This window comes from Arachis stenosperma, chromosome 8, assembly GCF_014773155.1.
Source record: "Arachis stenosperma cultivar V10309 chromosome 8, arast.V10309.gnm1.PFL2, whole genome shotgun sequence".
Taxonomy (NCBI): domain Eukaryota; kingdom Viridiplantae; phylum Streptophyta; class Magnoliopsida; order Fabales; family Fabaceae; genus Arachis; species Arachis stenosperma.
In genome coordinates, this window is record NC_080384.1 from 34,228,068 (window position 1) to 34,246,845 (window position 18,778).

An 18,778-nucleotide genomic window follows, 5' to 3' on the forward strand; every position below is an offset into this window, starting at 1 on the left:
TTATTTCTTTCTTTTAGTTGAATGAATGTAGGTTCATCATCTTCCTAATAATTTTGCAGCATTATGTATTTCTTCTTCTTTGTTTGATTTTTTTTCATTTTTATTCTTGTTAAGAGAGTAAAACAAGAAGAAACTTGAGAAGGTAAAATAAAAAGAAAAAGATGAACAAGAAGAAAAAGAAGATAATGATGAAAAAGAAGAAAAAGAAGAAGCAGCACAAGAGGAGGAAGAAGAGGAAGAGTTTTGAATTATTTATAACTTATAAGAATAAAAATACACCAAAATTTATTAACAAATACACATAAATCTTTTAGTTTTTGCACCGAAACTTTGCTATATAAGCACAAAAATGTGTTCTTTAATACTGTATTTTTTTATTTCTTTCTTTCTTTTAGTTGAATGAATGTAGGTTTATTGTTTTTATTCTTGTTAAAAGTGTAAAACAAGAAGGAACTTGAGAAGGTAAAACAAAAAAAAATAAAAAAGAAAAAGAAGGTGATGATGAAAAAAAAGAAGAAGAAGAAGCAGTTGCAAGACCTAGAGTAATTTATCATAGCCTAACGCAAGTAGTTATGGAATGATTAACACTTTAGTACTGCGACGTCTCATTAGTAAGTTAATGTGCGAGAATAATTGGATCAATTGTGTGTTTTTTGGTCGGGTTGTAGATAATATTCTCCCTTATCTTGAAGAATGAAGGGTTGGACCCCTCATCATTGTGCTGAGTTTTGTTTTGAATTATGATGAACTTATTAGAATAAAAATACATCAAAATTTCTTAACAAATATACAAAAATTTCTTGGTTTTTACACTGAAATTATTTAATGATTGCGACACGCAAACTCAGTTCGAAAACAAGCATACAAACAAGACTGAATTATGAACAAAAATACATCTAAATTAATTTTAGATCAGCCAACATCGTTAATATGACAAAAATTCAACGATAATGATAATAATAACGACGATAATAATAAAAAAGATAACGATAACGATATAATGATAAGGATGATGATGATGATGGAGAAGTAAGAAGAGAAAAACGAATAAAAAGAAGAAATCAAATGAAAAAATGGAAGAAGAGGAGAAGGTAGTGATGGTAGTGATAACGACAATAACGAAAGAAAAAAAAAAGAAAAAATGAAAGAGAAAAAAAAAACAGCAAATGAAATGTTAGTAACAAGAAGAATAAGAGAAAGAGGTGGAGCAGAAGGAGAAGAAGAAAGAAAAAAAAAAAAAACAGAGAAAGAGAGGGTGCGTAATTTAAAAACTGGTTATAACAACTTGAATAAATTTGATTAAATATTTTACTCGGAGATAAAACTCTATTCTTATATTATTGCGCACTTATACATATCAAAACCTAATTATATACCTAATCAATCCTAGATAATAAAAAAGTCATCTTCGAATCTGACTATTTGTTCAAAAGATAAAATGACTGATACAATTCAAAAATTTCTATTTGATTTTCAACCGTAGTTCGTCTAAATAGTTTTTGACACATCATTAATTACCATTTGCAGAAGCTACTGATATCAATTATTTAGTGTGTATTTGGATTATAGTTTGTAAATGGGAATTTGCATAAAATTAATTTTGCAAACTTGATTTTGATAAAAAGTAAGTTTATGTTAAAGTGATTTATGTTTGGTAATTTTTGTATCAAAATGGATTATAGTAAAATAAATATTGTTTGGCTTATACCATTCAAAATTATTCTTAGATAAAAAATTACTAAAATGGACATCAACTTTAAATAATTTTTTATATTATCCTATCATTTTAATTTAAATATTTAAATAGATCTTATTAGTTAATTTTATAATAAAATTAATATTTACATACTAAAATAAAAATAACATATAAAAATAAACAAAATATATTTTTAAATAAAAATAAAAAATATAAATTTTAGATATATATATTTATATATGTAAAAGAATATTTAATCAAATATGTTATATTTTTTAAATATTAACGTAAAAATATTACTTTAGTATTTTTTTACATCGTACTTTTATTCTAGTACTTTCAATAATCTTATTCTTAATATTAATTTAGAATCCAACGTTTATGATTTTATTATTATCTATGATTAATTTTTTATTTAATTTATCTTTTTTAATAGAATCATAATTTATATTACAAAAAATTACACTAAAACATAGTATATGAGAATTACAATTATAAAAGAAAGTACTAAAAATAATAAAAATTAAATATTTACTTTGTAGTGATTGAAACAAATCTAAAATTTCTTGATGATCTTTTTATATAGTATATTTTTAGTATTTTTAGTATTCTTTTTTAGTATGCTATAATTTTTTACTATTATTATTATTTACAGTTAATTTTTTGTTTAATTTACTTTACCTAATAGAATCAATAAATCATATTATAAAAAGATAATAACAAACATAATACACAAAAATCACAATTATAAAAGTGTGTAATGTCAAATAAACAGTTGAAAAAAATAAAAATAATAAATAATAGAAAAATAGAGCTCATATAAATAGAAATAACAAGAATTCTATAAATAATACAATAACATACATAAAGGATAAAGTTGGTAAAAGATAAATAAATGGTTAGTATCCAGGGCTAAAAGCCCGTTAAGAAAACGCAGAAACTACAAATAGTTGCTTCTTGTAAACGTGGTTTTGGTAGCAAAATCACTTCTGCGATCATGAGAAAAAAAAATTTGCCAAACCAAAAGTTGAAGCTTTCAAGAAGTGTAAACGTGTTTCTTCCCTTCCAATGGGTTTTCCAAACACGCCCTCAATAGTTAAGGACTGTTGAGTTAAGAAACTAACTAATATAATTAATGATGACAAATATTATTTTATTGGGTAAAGTAAATAATTAGTGTTGATTGTTTTATGATTATATGTGGCTAATTATTTATTGATGCAGGCCAAAATCAATACACCAAGGTAGCCCAAACGGAAAGAAATCAAAGACAAGGCTGAAGGGCTACAAAGAAAATAAAAGCCCAAAGAAAAACAAAGCAAGGGATCAGACGGGCCAAGCAAATCAAATTCGATCCAAACTAGTTAGCAACAAATCCCTCCAATTTGATCTCACATCACAAGCAACGAACACTTTTGTGTGTTGGTCAAAAAATCAGGAAGGAGAGAGAGAGAGAGAGAGCTTCTTCCCTAAGTTAATCACCAAAAAAACAAGAAAGAGAAAGATTAAGCAAGAAAAGGTGAAGTCTAATCACCCACATCAATCTAGGTCAAGAAGAGGTCAGAAGCTAAATGTGATTTTATTTTCTTCTACATGCATCTCATTTTATTCTCATCTTCCCAACTTTCTGCTAGTCTGAAAATGGTATTCATGGAAAAGTTTATTTCTGTTCAACTCTGTTGTGTATTTACGGTTGAAAATAAATCTTGGGGACCAAGTAGCTTTTCTATGGCCAAGATCTGGTTTACCATTGAAAATGGTTGTTTCTACTGCTCTGTGGCTTTCGGTCAATATGAGATGGTCAGAACCAAAATTCCTATTTTGAGGATTAATGGGAAAAGTGAGACGGTGGGTTGGAGAAGCACAAAGCTCAAGAAGTTGACCTAGGAAGAAGAACCCAGCAACATGCAAGGAGATAAAAGAAGATTTCTATTCATTCAGAAGCCAAAGAGAGAAAACCAGAGTTTGGTGAGTTGTGTTCTGTGAAGAGTTTCCTGAAGAAGTTTCTCTAGTTGGATAATGTTTTCTTTCAAAGAAACATTCTGCCAATATTGAAGAACCAAATCTGAGGCTTGCAAATCTGGTTTATCACATAGCAAAGAGGCTGTTGATGAAGTCAATCTCCTTCATGTTTTACAGATTGTAATGTACTTTTCTATGTTTATCTTTCTGTAATTTCTTGAGTGAAAATGTATAATGAGAGAGTTCAAGTAAAAGCCAAGAGTGGAAAGAGATTGAGTGATATACTTGAGAGAAAAGGCTAGAGTTATTTTCTGATTTCTTTAGGTATGTCTGTGTCTTGTATCTTGTACCTGTAAGTTATCCCTTTCTTAGTTGGGTTAGCACTAAGAGTAAAGAGTTAGGTATTAGTATAGTCAACGTCAAGTTAGGTTAGAACTTGAGTGTGAAAGAATTGTGTCAATCCTGTGGAATTGGTGTATGTAATACTTTTAACTATAGTGGAAATTTCTCCATTGTTGTGGAGGAGACTGGACGTAGGTTGCATAGCACAAGGCAACCGAACCAGGATACATGCTGATGTTAGCTTTTTTCTTCTCTGCTGTGTTCTGTTTTCTGATATTCATGAGATAAAAATAAATTGTCTCATAAATTTTTCGCTGTTGAGTACAAACAGAATCAGAATTGAAAGTTTGTTTTAAATGATCTTTTCAGTAACTTAAAAGAAAGGTATAGATTCAACCTCCCATTCTCTAAGCCTGCCATAACTTTCAAGAACAATTTAGAATAATAACTTGAATGATTGGGAATCGATTAAAAATTTTCGAACGATAAACAGTTGCTTTGTTCTTTAGACAAATAATAAAAAATCCAAAAAAATATTTTTTCATAAAAAATGACATATTTTTAGAATTTAATTTTCATATTGATGTTAAAGAGTTTAGGTTTTACACAAATATAATTGTCACATAAACAAAAATAATTTATTTTTAGAAACACAATTTAAAAGCCAATTTAAACAAATGAATAATTGCTTAATGTATATCCATTATGTATTAAGATTTTGTTAACTTGTGTCCTAAAGATATAAGTTAAGCATACTATAAAAAGAAATATTTTATAATAGTTATTATAAAAAATATTTTTTAAAATTTTTAATACATTAAATACATCAAAAAATATTAAAAATTTTTTATTATTATATTTTAAAAGTGTATTCTTAAAGTGTATATTAGTTAAATTCTATATCCATTATATTATTAATTTTACAATCAAAATTTATTACATGACAATATGACACTCTTTTATTATGATTGAATTGAAGACTTCTCCTCTAAAATTAAAGAAGTCTCTTATTCTTCCTCTTTTTTTTATATCTCTTCTTTTTTTACATATTTTATTTTTCTTATATATTATTACTAACTACTAATTTAACAATCGAGATGTATTATATAATATTTTTTCATCATAACTAAAATTAAAATATATTAATTTGACAATAAAAATATATCACATTACACTGTATCTCACTATAATTAATTAAAATGATGGATAATTCTATAACAAAGAAGTTTTTGTGTAAAGAGAATGAAAAGGAGTATATGATTTAATTTAAAAAGAGTAAACTACTATTTTTACCCACAAAAGTTGAAAACGCTGACATATCTACCCATAAAAAAAGAAATTATCATTTGTACCATGAAATATGGGTTCCGCACAACAAAATTATCCAAACACTAAAAAACTACTTAAAATCCCAAAATTACTATTATCTTCACCATCACTTTTCTAATTTCCAATCCCACCACCACCCCCCTTCACCTAGCCACCTTTCTAACCCTAACCCTCTTCACCCAGCCACAATCCACTTTCCCTTTCTAATCTCAAATTCCACCACCACCCCATTCACCTGACCACCTTTCTAACCCTAAAGCTCTTCACCCAGCCACCACCCCCCTTTCCCTTTCGAATCTCAAATTCCACCACCACCCCCTTCATTCAGCCACTTTTCTAACCCTAACCCTCTTCACCCAGCCACCACCCCCTTTTCCTCCAAAACTCACACACGAAGACATTACACATACCCCCACCCGAGGAAGAAGAAGAGAAGAGGAGGGAGAGGGAGATCGCACTGGCAATGTGGGGACTCGCCGCCGCTATCGCATCATCGTCGCCGTTGTTGAGGGAGCCCGAAAAGGAAGAAGAACACTTCGTCTTCTCCTTCTCTTGGCATCACTGCTCTCTTCTCCTCCTAGCGATGCGTCTTCATCATCTCCTCCCAATGTCGCCAAAATCAAATTTGTGTTATGTGTTATTTGCAACGAAAATGGTGATCTGAAATCTGAGAAATTGGTAATTTTTTGGGAAGGTTCTAAGAAATTGGTTTTATTTTGAATCTGTGTATGTTATATTCTTCAATTTGATTTGAGTTTGTTCTTTTTTGTGATTTTGAAAAGGACAATGGTTAGGTTATGTTTATGTTCAAGAGGTGAGAGAGAAAAAGTGAGTAAATGAGTGATATATATATATATATATATATATATATATATATATATATATATATATATATATAGAGAGAGAGAGAGAGAGAGAGAGAGAGAGATGCTACAGTAATAGTAGTTTAGGTGCTGCAGATAGTGAGTGAGGGTGGGTGCCTGAGAGAAAAAAAGGGGGTAATTTGAAAATTTTACGTAATTATTTAGGGTTTGGGTAATTTTACTTGCGAAAGTCAATCTTTATGAGTACAAATGGTTATTTTTATCTTTTATAGGTAAATATATCAGCGTTTTCAACTTTTATGTGTAAAAATGGTAGTTTACTCATTTAAAATAAATAAAAAAATAATATCACACATTTTTTTAGATAAATATATAAACCATCTATCCAAAAAAATTATCTCTTTACCATAACATGCACCTTAAAATTATATATTTTCCTCTAAAACTAAAGAATTTTCTCTTCCTCATTTATTCACTTTATCTCTTTTGACTTTTTAAATTATATATTTTAATATGGAGCAATTAAATAAATTTTTTTTTCTAAACTTAAGAGTGTGATTTATATTTTTATTTTCTATTTTTATTTTTAATATTTTTTTGTTTTTAAAATTTTGTAAAAAAAGAGAAAATAAGAGATAAAAAAAATTTATTGTCTTCATTGTTTTTTTTATAAAATTTAAAAAATAAAAAATACTTAAAATAAAAACAAAAATAAAAAATAAAAATACAATTCAAATGCATTTTAAGGAGCGCTCTTTATTTGCGTTTTTCTATTTCTCTCTTTTATCCGTTATATCTCTCTTTTATATTATTACTAATCCATTATATCTATTATATATTATTACTAATCCATGATACTCTCAAAATTATAATTGAATTAAATCTTTTCTTTTAAAATAAAAGAGGTTTCTCTTTTTTTTTTTTATGTTTTACCTTTACTTATTTTATCTCTCTTATATTATTATTAATTGTTAATTTAACCATTAAAATATATCACTTGATATTTTTTTATTGTAATTGAAATTAAAATCTATTAATATTATCAAATTGATAATAAAAACATGTCACATAATACTATTTTAGTCTTTCTCACTATAATTAAAATAATTTTTTTTAAATTAAAGAATTTTCTTTTTTTTTTCACTCACTTTATTTTTCTTATTTTTTTTTACTTAAAATACCGTAATTTCAAAAATTTATTACCAAAATATCACTTTTTTAAATTATTTATTCTAATCTCACTAGTACATATTTTTTTCAAAAGCGTTTATCAAAGAAGTGTTATTAACAAGGAAAATGCTAATCTATATACAAGGAAAAACAATTATTTGTACCCATGAATTTGACGAACACTAACAAAAATATCAATTCAAGAAGGAAACTAACGTTGTATCCATCAAAGATGGATTCCGTACGACAAAAGTATCAAAATCCTAAATTTATGTTGACTTTTTAATAAAATTCCAGAATTACCCTCACCATTATCTTCAACCCCTCCTCTCTTCTTTCCCAAATCTCAAACACCTCCATTGCCTAAAAACCCTAATCTCAATACCTAAAAATTCAAAATTATCATTTTTCTAATCCTAATCTCAATACCCCTTTCAGTAAATTTCAACCTTCTCTTTATTCTTTTCATCAATTTTACCATCTCCTTCACCAACATTATCATCACCGCCACCGTCACCAACCGTCAACCTCATCTTCCTCCTTCTCCACTGTCATAGCCATAAACAACAACAATTTCACTCTAACTTTTAATTTTACTTCTCATCATCACTTCTCCAATCTCAAATCCTATCAACACTCTATTACCGCCATTACCATCACCACCATTCCTCCATCACTTTCAATACAATGACAGAAGGAGAAGCACCTTTGGATGCTAAAAATTGAAACTTTGGTAAGATCGCTTTGGTGGGGTCGCATGTAAGTAACACAGGAATCTTGCACATGATGGTGGTAATTTGGGAGAGTGAGAAAGTTCAACTTCGTTAATTATATAATAAATTTGTAATTTGTACTGTTGTAAATATAGGATCTTTTTTCATGGAGTCTATGAGCTTGAAGTGGACCTAGGAGGAGTTAAATCGCACCACAGGACCTTGCGCGCTGGATCTCGGTTCAGTCTCACTTAGGAAGTTTTTCCATCTAGCGTTGCGTGGGAACGGATGGATTGCCTGGTTGTCTTGTTGTCGTCTTTGTCATCGTCAGCGTGGAAAGATGGCGGCAGTGGTGGTTAGTAGAGTAGTAGAGAATAGAAGGTGGTTAAGGTTTAGACAATGGAGGTGTTTGGAAAAGAAGAGATGAGAGGTTGAAGATAATGATGGGGTAATTCTGAAATTTTATTAAAAAGTCAACATAAATTTAGGATTTGGGTATTTTTGTCGTACAGAATTAATCTTTGATGGATACAACGTTAGTTTTCTTCTTTAATGAGTACTTTTGTCAGCATTGATCAAATTCATAGGTACAAATAGTTATTTTTCCTATTGTCCACTATACAGGAGGTGTCAAAGCAGAATACGAATCTTATGTATTTATGTTCCTTTCTTTCTCTTATTTTATAAAATTTTTTATATTTGTTATTATTAATTTTTAAAGTTATGAAAAGGATAAATATTGAGATCTAATTTATTTTAAAAAACTTATAATTTCATAATATTATTATAGATAAATATATTAGTTAAATTCTTTTTTTTTTTGGATAAAACAAGAATTATTTTTTATTGACAAACTCTTATAATTTCATAATATTATTTTTTAATTATTTTTTTAATATAATTTTTTATGTTTTTGGGCCTGTTCACGTTCTCTCGTTCGTAATCGTATATTCGCCCTTCTTCTGAGGAAGGGGAGAAACGCAGAGTCGAGAGTTGAGAGTGGAAGTGACAATGTTGTTTCGATCAATTTGCAAACTTTTCAATATCTCCCGTGTTTCTTCCTATCAATTATACTCAACAAAATCACTGATTTCTTCTTTTCATTCTTTCGATGAACTCGAAGCTAAAATAGTCCAGGATAATCGGGACCCCACAACCCCGGTGACCCCCATTCTCAACCAATGGGTTCAAGATGGCGGATCCATCACTCACGAAAAAATCCGATATCTCATCGCATGCCTCTGTCAGAGACGTTGCTATACGCACGCCCTTGAGGTTTTACACTTCAAGTTCCAACCTTTACTTTTCTTTTACGATATAGTGAAGCTTATTCTATGGTACCCTTTCATCTAAAACACTGAATGCAGCTGGTTTCTGATCGGGATTCATGTTCGTCTTTTAGTGACTGACAATATAAGTTATAATCGGATCATTGTTTTGTTTCATTTATTTAGGCAAAGTTTGTGCAATGCTCTGTTCTATGTTACTTTGATGCTAGTTTGTTTAGTTAGTTTATGGTATACGACAAGATATTATGGTGGTGTTTGTTTTATTAATCTATTCACATCTAACGGGATAAGGATAAGGTTTACTTATAGTTGTGTTTTGATATTTTTGTATTGCCTAACCATTGATTCAATCATAATTTCAACCGGGTAAGTCAATTGGATCATGATAATTGATAGCAAGGTTTCACTAGTTAGTTCAATTTTTTAAACGATGCTTATAGTATTGCTGTGCTTGACTAATGACTCCTAATATGGAGAGTTGATGGAACATTGCTTTTGTTAGTTATCAGAATGGATGCGTGAGTCAGAAAAATATGACTTGACCACAGGAGACATTGCTGATCATCTCAAATTGCTATCGATAGTTCGTGGCCTTGAACAAACTGAGAACTTCTACGAAGACATTCCTAATTCCCGAATTAAATTCAAGATAAATGTCGCGCTCGCGGAATGCTATGCAGAGCATAAATCTTTGGAGAAAGCGGAGGCTTTGATGAAGAAAATCAGGGAGATTTATCCCTTGACCACCCCCATGCGTTACAATAAGATGTTGAAACTGTATGCAGAGTTAGGCAAATATGACAAATTGGATAGCCTAATGCAAGAAATGATGGAGAAGGACATACGCGACCCTGGTACATATACTATTCTCTTGAATGCATATGTTGTTGCTGCAGACATACAAGGGATAGACAAGTTACTAATGAGGATGGAAGCTGATCCTCTGGTAACTGTTCGTTGGCGTACCTACGCTATCGCAGCAAACGGTTATCTGAAAGGTGGCAATGTCGAGAAGGCCTTGTCAGCACTGAAGAAATCAGAGCAGCTAGCTTTAGGCAACCCTGTTGCCTGTTTATCTATTCTAACTATATATGCTGGTATTGGTAATAAGGCTAAGGTTTATGGAATTTGGGGGAAGTGCAAACTCAGGAAGCGATTTTACAACCAAGGTCACTTCTTAATGTTAAGCTCTTTGGTGAAGCTAGGTGACATTTTTGGAGCTGAGAAGATCATGGAAGAATGGGAGTCCAATTACAAAGTTTTCGATGCCAGAATTCCACATCTTATGATCCATACTTATTGTAAATTGGGTATGTTGGATAAGGCTGAGGCTTGTATCAAGAGGCATTTGGATAGCGGCAAGCAATTGCATGCGTCTACATGGGAAAATTTGGCAGAACACTACTGCGCGGATAATAATATGGAGAAAGCAGTTCAAGCAATGAAGACTATTTTTGATGTGTTAATTTGATTATTAAAAATTTATTAATATATTTTGAAATATAGATATTAATTTTTTTTATCTTTTTATTGTACTATTTTTGTTTCCACTACAAATTTTTTTTGAATCCGTCAGTGAATACCACCAAGATTCTCAGGTAATTGAGTCTCTCAAGAAACAAAATCGTATATATAAAATCTGTTTTGTTATGAAAAAAAGATACAGCTTTTTTGTTATAAAAACAGAAAATATATGTCTCTGTCTCTATCTCTTCATTTGTGTGTTAAATACAAATTTCAAACATAATCTTAGTCGAGTTTTAACTCATCATCATGACTACATCAACCATTTTCTCTCAAACCATTAGATTCAGCTCAGAAAAAGCTAGGGCTGTTAAAATAAATGAAGCTCTGGAACCCGTTTAACCACTTTTAAAAGTATAAATGAGTAATTTTTGTCTAAGAAAGAGATCCGTAAAATAAGACATTTAACAAATTCAATCTAATCCATGAATTAAACGGACTTGCTGTGTGAAATAAACGGGATAATTTTGTTTAGTCCGTTTAATTTTTTTTTCTCATTTTTTTAAAATATTTTTGTAACAATCCAACACAAATAACTCATGATTTGATCAAAACATCTCAAATTTTAAGTCAATAACTTATTAAAAAGGTAAAAAAAATCGACAAAAAATTTTTAACCTAAAAATAGATTTTTTTTTTTGTTAAAAGTTATTCCTTTAGACAAAAAAAAACGGATTAATTCATTTAGTTCAACGAATTTCCTTTAAATGGGGGAATTTTTATTTTGGATATTTATATATGATGAAAATTCAGGTACAGTCGACTTCACGTGAACTTGATAGTTGAGAGCTATTAGATGAAAATTTAGTCAAATCAGTTAAACCATCTAATAACTTTCAACTATCAACTTCACGTGAAGTCGACTACACCTGAGTTCCACCTTCATGTATACTTCATTTGATATATAATTGAACCGTCCGGCTTAAACATACTGAAACGGACGAAGGGATGGCAATGGGTGAGGGTGGATCCTCTCCAGTGAAGAAAAAATTGGATGGTGTCAATTATGATCTCTCACCCTTCATTACTTTCTCTCTCATATTTAATTTTAGTTCCACTTATAAAGTTAATGGTAAGAGATCACACTTCATTTCCTCAAGTGTTAAAAAAACTGGAGAAGATCTATTTCCGCAATAGGTAGGGTAGGGTAGGGTTTGGAGTCAACCCTAACCCTACCCGCGGGTAGAGATTTTTATATAAACTCAACCCTACTCTATCCGCAGGTTGAGAATATCTCAACCCTAACCCTACTCGCTCTTAACCCACGGGTACCCGATCCTATCCGCGGGTTACAAAAAAAGATGCAATATTACTAGATAATTTGATGATAATTTAAAATAGAACTGACTTTTATGTAAAAAAAGTTTATTAAATTATCAATTAATGATATTCATTTAATAACTAAGGATCTTTTGCATTTAGTGAGAGGTTTTTGGTTCAACATCCACTTAGAATATATTTTTATATAAGTATATAATATATACATATATAGGGTGCGGGTTGGTCGAGTAGAGTTGAGGCTCAACCCGCACCCTATCCGACCCGCACGAAAACTCTACTCGCATCCTACTCGCTGCGAATCGAGTTTGCAACTCTACTCGACCGGATGGGATCGAATTGAGTATCCGCGGGTAGGGTACATATTGCCACCCCTAAACAGACGTGGTCGAACAAATTGAACCAATCCGCTTGACTTCTAGAAGACTCATCCAGATGGGTGAACCAGATTTTTATATGTGCCTAACTCATGATAATAAAAGTTTGTTTGTATAAGGACATAAAAATTGCAAAGACATGACTAACAATAAACATAACAAAACACGGTAAATGTGGCTAGTCACATGGAAAATGGCTCATAGCAATCTCTCACTAATATAAGTTTATGCATCATCGTTGATCCATAAAATATCATGTAGCGTAATACTGATCAATAAATAGAACTTTAGTTTATATTTTAATTGTTTTTCAATGAAGTAAAAAAAATAAAGCATCAGCAAGCTGTTGCATTTCAGAATCTAGCAAATGAAGACAAAAATCATGTCCAAGTTGCTTCTTTCAAGGCAGTCCCACTAATCTTATCCTTTATCTCATCTATAAATTCTAAGAGTAAAGCAACGCATCCAAATTTTTTTTATGAAGAATCGAATCAATTTAAATAATAAAATTTAAAATAATATTAATCATGATTAATTTTTGTTATATTAAATTAATTTAATTAGATTTGATTAAAAAAATTTTAAATGTATAATATTATTCAAATCGTGATACACAGCTTATAAGCAAAAGTTTGAAAAAAAAGACGCATTTCCCAGCTAAATTATGTAACTTTCTAGAATATAGTTTAAGGTTAAAATCTCTCTCGGTGCAATGCTTTCTCCAATTTAGGCAATGAAATTGATAGAGGAGCAGAATTGGTCTTTTTGTGAAATATATCATATATAGCAGTTATTATGCTTCAACCAACTCACAATAATTTGGCTGAGGAGTCACTTTCATGTAATAAAAAGAAAACCAGCGTTATATAATTATAAGTCTTGTCCTCACTCATCATACATAAACTTGTAATTCATATGCAATGCGTGAGAATAAAGTTAGCTGTGGCATTACCTCTACAAAAGATATTGCTTCAATGATATGGCAATTAATTTCCTTTTAGTCTTTTCATACTAAATAGTTTATTGAAAATGATAGCCAATGTTATGGTTGAAACTAGACTATGTTGGGTCTTTTATTTTTTTTATATGGTTTGTGGATATTATTAATAATATAAAAGTAGGTTTAAGGAGTGGTTAAACTAAGCCTAATAAAATTGTTAAATTGAAACTTTATTTTTAAAATAAGGGTCAGTTACACGTTCAAGTATTTTTTTTATTTAACTTTATTTAAGTAGGTTCAATACCAACAAAAACTATTATTATTAAAGGAGCGTGATTACACGCACTGCTGTTTCTTCTTCTCCTCATTCTTCTCCTCCTTCTTCTTACACTTGTTTCTTATTTTTCTTCTGTTTCTCACGCTCGTTTATGCGACTTCTTCTTCTTCGCGTTCCTCCTCTTCCTCCTCATTCTCTCTCGCGTTCCTTTTTTTCATGTGTTTACTCCTTATCGTTATTCTTTGATTGTTGTTGTTGCTGCTGTATTTTTTTTTTCTTTCTTCGCTTCCTGGTGAAGAAGCAATAGAAGGTAAGGAAAAAGAGTTTTGAATTGTGCAGAACAAAAATGAACCGAAATTATATTCAGAAATAAACTGAAATTATATTTAGAATGAACCGAAAATTAAATTCAAAATGTAAACTCATTTCAAAACAAGCACAGATTAAATGCACCTTCTTTAAATCCAGAATAAAATTGAATCATAAACAAAAACACATCCAAATCTATCAAGTGATTTTGCAGCATTATGTGTTTCTTCTTCTTTATTTGATTAGATGAGTAAGACAAGAAAAGAAGAACATGATAAGAAGTTTTGAAGAATTTTGTTTTCTTCTCTTTTTTTTGGTTATATTCCTCTCAATGTAGTGAAACAAAAGAATCAGAACAAATTAATTCACTCAGAAATGAATCGAAATTATATTTAGAAATGAACCGAAATTATATTCAGACGTTCTAAATATAATTGCAGTTCATTTCTAAATATAATTTCGGTTTATTTCTGTTCTACACAATTCAAATATCTACCTCCTCTTCTTTTACTGCTTCTCCACCAGGAAAAGAATAAGGAAAAGAAAAAAAGATATAACAGCAACAACAACAACAAAAATGACAATAAAAAAAACACGTGAAGAAAGAGGCTAATTTTTTTTTACATTGGTTAAATATATGTGTAATACATTAATATTGGAAGATTAGGTGTTTTTTTTAATATGGTGTTTTATTTAAATCGGACGGTCTGATTTGTTTAAAGAAAAAAATAAACTACAAATCGAAGGGTCCAATTTGTTTGAAGAGAAAAAAAATTACAAATCGCATGGTCCGTTTTGTATTTTATATATTTTTTATTTTTTAAAATAAAAATCGGACGGTCCGATTTCAATATTAAAATTTTTTTATTTTCGAAATCACAGATCGGACCGTCCGATTTGTGATTATTTGGGAAAAAAATAAAACAAATCGGAGGCACCAATTTGTAGCTCCCATAGCAAAGTTAAACACTTCTCTTCTCACACTATTGGGAGATACACTCTTCTCTCTCCCACACGAAAAAGAAAAAGTGGAAGAAAGAACGCGAAAAAGAGAGGAGATTAAGAAAGAGGAGGAACGCGAAGAAGAAAAAGCAGCTCCGCGCATACGTGAATTTGAAACAAGAAGAAGAAGGAGAAGAAAAAGAAAAAACGCGAGGGAGAAGATTGGATAAACTTGGATACCGAAATTACTTGGATATAGAAAATAATTCTTCTAAAATATATTATAAAAAAAAAATAATTTTGATTCACTAATGGCATAAATTATTTTACTCAATCATTTAATTTTATTTAATTTTTAAAATAATTATTTACAGCGTTTAAAGTATTAAAAAACCTCGTGAAGATGGATTTCTTTTAATTCAAAGATTATTCTCAATTTCATTCTCTTGACAAGCATTCAAATCTTAACGGGGGAAAAGTGAAAAACACGTTTGGTAAGGCAAATTATTTGCGTTTGGAGAAAATCTTACCCCTCAGATCGTTATAGCTTTAGTTGCTGATCGAACTCTTCCTTTGCTTCTTATGTGTCTTACAGTTATTATCATCAGAAAAGAGGACCACTACCAGAACCAAGAAAAAGAAACGCAACCCAAACAAGTTTCTATGTCGTTATCAACACTTATGCTGTAGGCAACTTGTTATTTTTAATTTAACTAGTAAAAGAACACAACTATTTAATCATTAATTAAGATATCTTGTGCCTAACCTTAACCAAAAGCAAAGCCATCTTATCTTGAATCAGTGAATTACAAGTAAAATATGCAAACCACATACATTACTTTCCTATATCATTTATAATAAATTCTTAACTATATGACATAGTTCAGTATACAACAAGCTGAGAACCAAAATTGAACGCAACAGCAAATTTATGCAGACTTCTATTTCATATATATCTGGGAGATCGGTAACATACTAATTACACATATCTCATAGCTGAATATGCAACTTCTCTAACCTATGATACATATGGCAGGACCCTCACAAGGCTTGTAATCTATACAGGAATGTATTGGATAAAAAAAAAAAAGAATGCAATAGTGATCAGAATAAGAGAAGACACAAAACCGTGCAACAAAAGAGAAAGAAACATATTCTGCTCAGTGATCTATCAGCTTCCATTAGATACCTTCTAATCCTTGGATTATTGTTCCCAGCAAGATGGTATGAATTGGGGTATGTGTATATGTTGGTCACCTGGTTTCCAAATACCCTTGCATATATTGTTTCGCCAATGATTCCATATGTGGTGTTAAAGGAGTTTGTTAGCGGCGAAGAGTAACTACCTGGAATGGAGTTGAATTGTTGAGAAGGATCGGGATAATGGGAATGATAAACTCGAGATGAAGGTTGGGAAACGTTTGCAGTACTTGATGATCCTGGACCAAGGGGTCGCCGTGGTATGACAACTCCGGCTTGGTGAGCCTTGTCTTCTGAGGCTGAGCTAGCTTGGCCACGGCCGTATAGGGGAACAAGGGAGGATTGAGAAATTTCTGACTTGCATACTGGACATTGTGGCTTCCTCTTCTCTCCGGTTTCGGAAGAGATGTTTCGGAAATTAAGCCACTTGTAAATGCAGGGCCAGCAGTAGAGATGACCACAAAGAGTGACTACCGGATCTTGCACGCATTCGAGGCAGATGTTGCATTCAAAGCCACCAGAGGCATTTCCATCTGAATCTGCAATGGCATCACTATCACTAGCACATTTCCACATTTCCAGAGATGAATTATCTTCAAAGTAATCCATTTGGGGCATACCCCCTTCAAAATACTGATGTAAATCCATTCTTTTTGCGTTTCTACAATGTATTATAGCAGTGCCTGAAATCTGAAAAGGGAATGCAAATATATAAAAATTAATAAAGATCAAACAGATTGACCCAAAAAAGAAAAAAGAGGGGACATAATATTGCACTCAAATTAACAAATTTATATAGAATTCATACTATGCCACTAAATAATCAGTATGAAATCTGATTTAACAGATCCATCTGTTAACTCCACTTGTATTTATGATGGAAACTGTAACCTCTCCGCTAGTTTTCTAATGGATAAACATGACCTTACCTAACCAATTTTGTTAACTTTTAATAGTTAATACAAAGATTATGTTAAAACTTATTTCAGCACGCAATAAGAGGGTAACAACCAAATGGTTAATTTTCTAATTTTCTTGAAAAAGGGATAGAGATTACAGATAACCTAACAGATTAAATCTCTTACATTAAGAGAGATAAAGGATAAGAAAAAATAAAATAGAACCTTCCGAGCAAATACTAAGAGGTTGGTTAGCTAGACATAATTTTCATAATTTGAGTGTCAGAAATCATTGCTCACCTAACCACCTAACTAAAATAATAAAATCAAATATCTAGGAAGAAACTAATAAGAGAAACTCTAAAGAATTAAATTACTATGTACTATATGGCAGAAAATTCAGGAGTTAAAGTCAAAATCTTGCCAACCTAGAAAGAAAAAAAGGGGGAAATATTTTGGCAAATGCCAAATAAACTGATCTGAAGCTTAACCAATAATAATTAAATATATAAAGAAAAGAAGGTCCGAAATTCCACGAGTTTGAACAAGAACGGGTCAGAAAATTAATTAAAAATAATAGAAAATGCGGATCAACAAACAAACGGGGAAGGAAAGAAAAGAAGAAAAGGTATAAACAATTTGTTTGTAGCTTTGGACGCAAATCTCTGCAAACTTTAACCAATAGAGAAGATGATTGAACATATATCAGGAAAAGACGCAAAGTATCACAATCTATTGCAAAATTGTTCCAAAATCCGCAAAGCAAATGATCAATTCAGTAGCATTAGACAAAAAAAAAAGAGGCCTTTTTCTTTGGAAATATAAACAGCAGCTGAACTCAACAACAACCTAAGCAAACAAATCAAGCAGAAATCACAAAGAAACTTTGAATTGCATGCTGCTAACGCGAGAGAGCGATAGAGAAGAAGAGGAAGAAGAAGAAGAAGAATTAAAAGAGAAGGGTATTAGAGAACTTACAGCGATAAGATAAGGAGCGAAGTGAAGAAGAAGTAGTGGTTGAAGAAGGAGAGAAAAAGGTTGGGTTTTGGATTTAGAATTGGGAATTTGGAAGGTAAAGAATGAGAGAGAGAAACAAAGAGGATACGAGAAAGCCTTTGATTTTGATTTTATAGGGGAGAGAGAGAGTGTGTGTGTGTGTGTATAAAGTAGTAACAAAATCTTAAAGAAGCTTCAAATGTGGCTTCCTTATTTGACTCTTTGAGAGGCCACCAAATATGAATATCAGAGAAATAAATTAACTCCAAATATAATTTAAAATTTTAATTGTTATGTTAATTTTTATAGTTTTATTTTTTTTTTACTTAAATTTTATACTTAATTTGTAATTAAAATTTTATTAATTTTTACTTTAAAAAAAACAATCATCCTAGAATATTTTAAAATAATTTATAGTTTATTCTACATTAAACACCAAAATAAATACTCCAAAAAATATGTGTATTCTTTAAAATTTTTATCTGATATAAAAATTTAATTATAAATTTTTACATTATAAGAATTTGAAAAAAAATTGTAAAACTATAAAGATAAATATAATAATTAAATCTAATTTATTGTAAAATTATTTCATTTAGTGAAATTTTAGATTAAAATTTTAAAAATTAAAATTTTATTTGCTTTATACCCACATACAAAGTATCCGTGAATTTACATAAAATAATCTTTCATAAAAAAAAGATAAAATAG

The 18,778-nt window shown here is 30.4% G+C and overlaps 2 protein-coding genes across 2 annotated transcripts; one reads left to right on the forward strand and one right to left on the reverse strand.

Annotated features, from left to right (window-relative positions):
- The first annotated feature begins 8,998 nt into the window (after positions 1-8,998).
- Positions 8,999-10,863, forward strand: LOC130946782 (pentatricopeptide repeat-containing protein At2g20710, mitochondrial-like). Its single transcript, XM_057875627.1, has 2 exons — positions 8,999-9,311; positions 9,828-10,863. Exons 1-2 carry the CDS (start codon positions 9,048-9,050, stop codon positions 10,794-10,796), a joined length of 1,233 nt encoding a protein of 410 aa, XP_057731610.1. The 5' UTR covers positions 8,999-9,047; the 3' UTR covers positions 10,797-10,863.
- A 4,876-nt stretch (positions 10,864-15,739) lies between these two features.
- On the reverse strand, positions 15,740-18,255 carry LOC130946748 (E3 ubiquitin-protein ligase RMA1H1-like). The gene is made up of 2 exons (XM_057875592.1): positions 18,050-18,255; positions 15,740-16,862 (listed from the first exon to the last, which is right to left on the reverse strand). The coding sequence occupies exon 2, from the start codon at positions 16,818-16,820 to the stop codon at positions 16,077-16,079; it is 744 nt and encodes a 247-aa protein (XP_057731575.1). The 5' UTR covers positions 16,821-16,862; positions 18,050-18,255; the 3' UTR covers positions 15,740-16,076.
- Between the last annotated feature and the right edge of the window lie 523 nt (positions 18,256-18,778).

Bases quoted from the DNA above. Each gene is read 5' to 3' on its own strand.
- LOC130946782 (XM_057875627.1), top strand. From the start codon at position 9,048: ATGTTGTTTCGATCAATTTGCAAACTTTTCAATATCTCCCGTGTTTCT. The intron at 9,312-9,827 runs GTTTTACACTTC...TGCTTTTGTTAG, and splicing joins GCTATACGCACGCCCTTGAG to TTATCAGAATGGATGCGTGA.
- LOC130946748 (XM_057875592.1), bottom strand. From the start codon at position 16,820: ATGGATTTACATCAGTATTTTGAAGGGGGTATGCCCCAAATGGATTAC.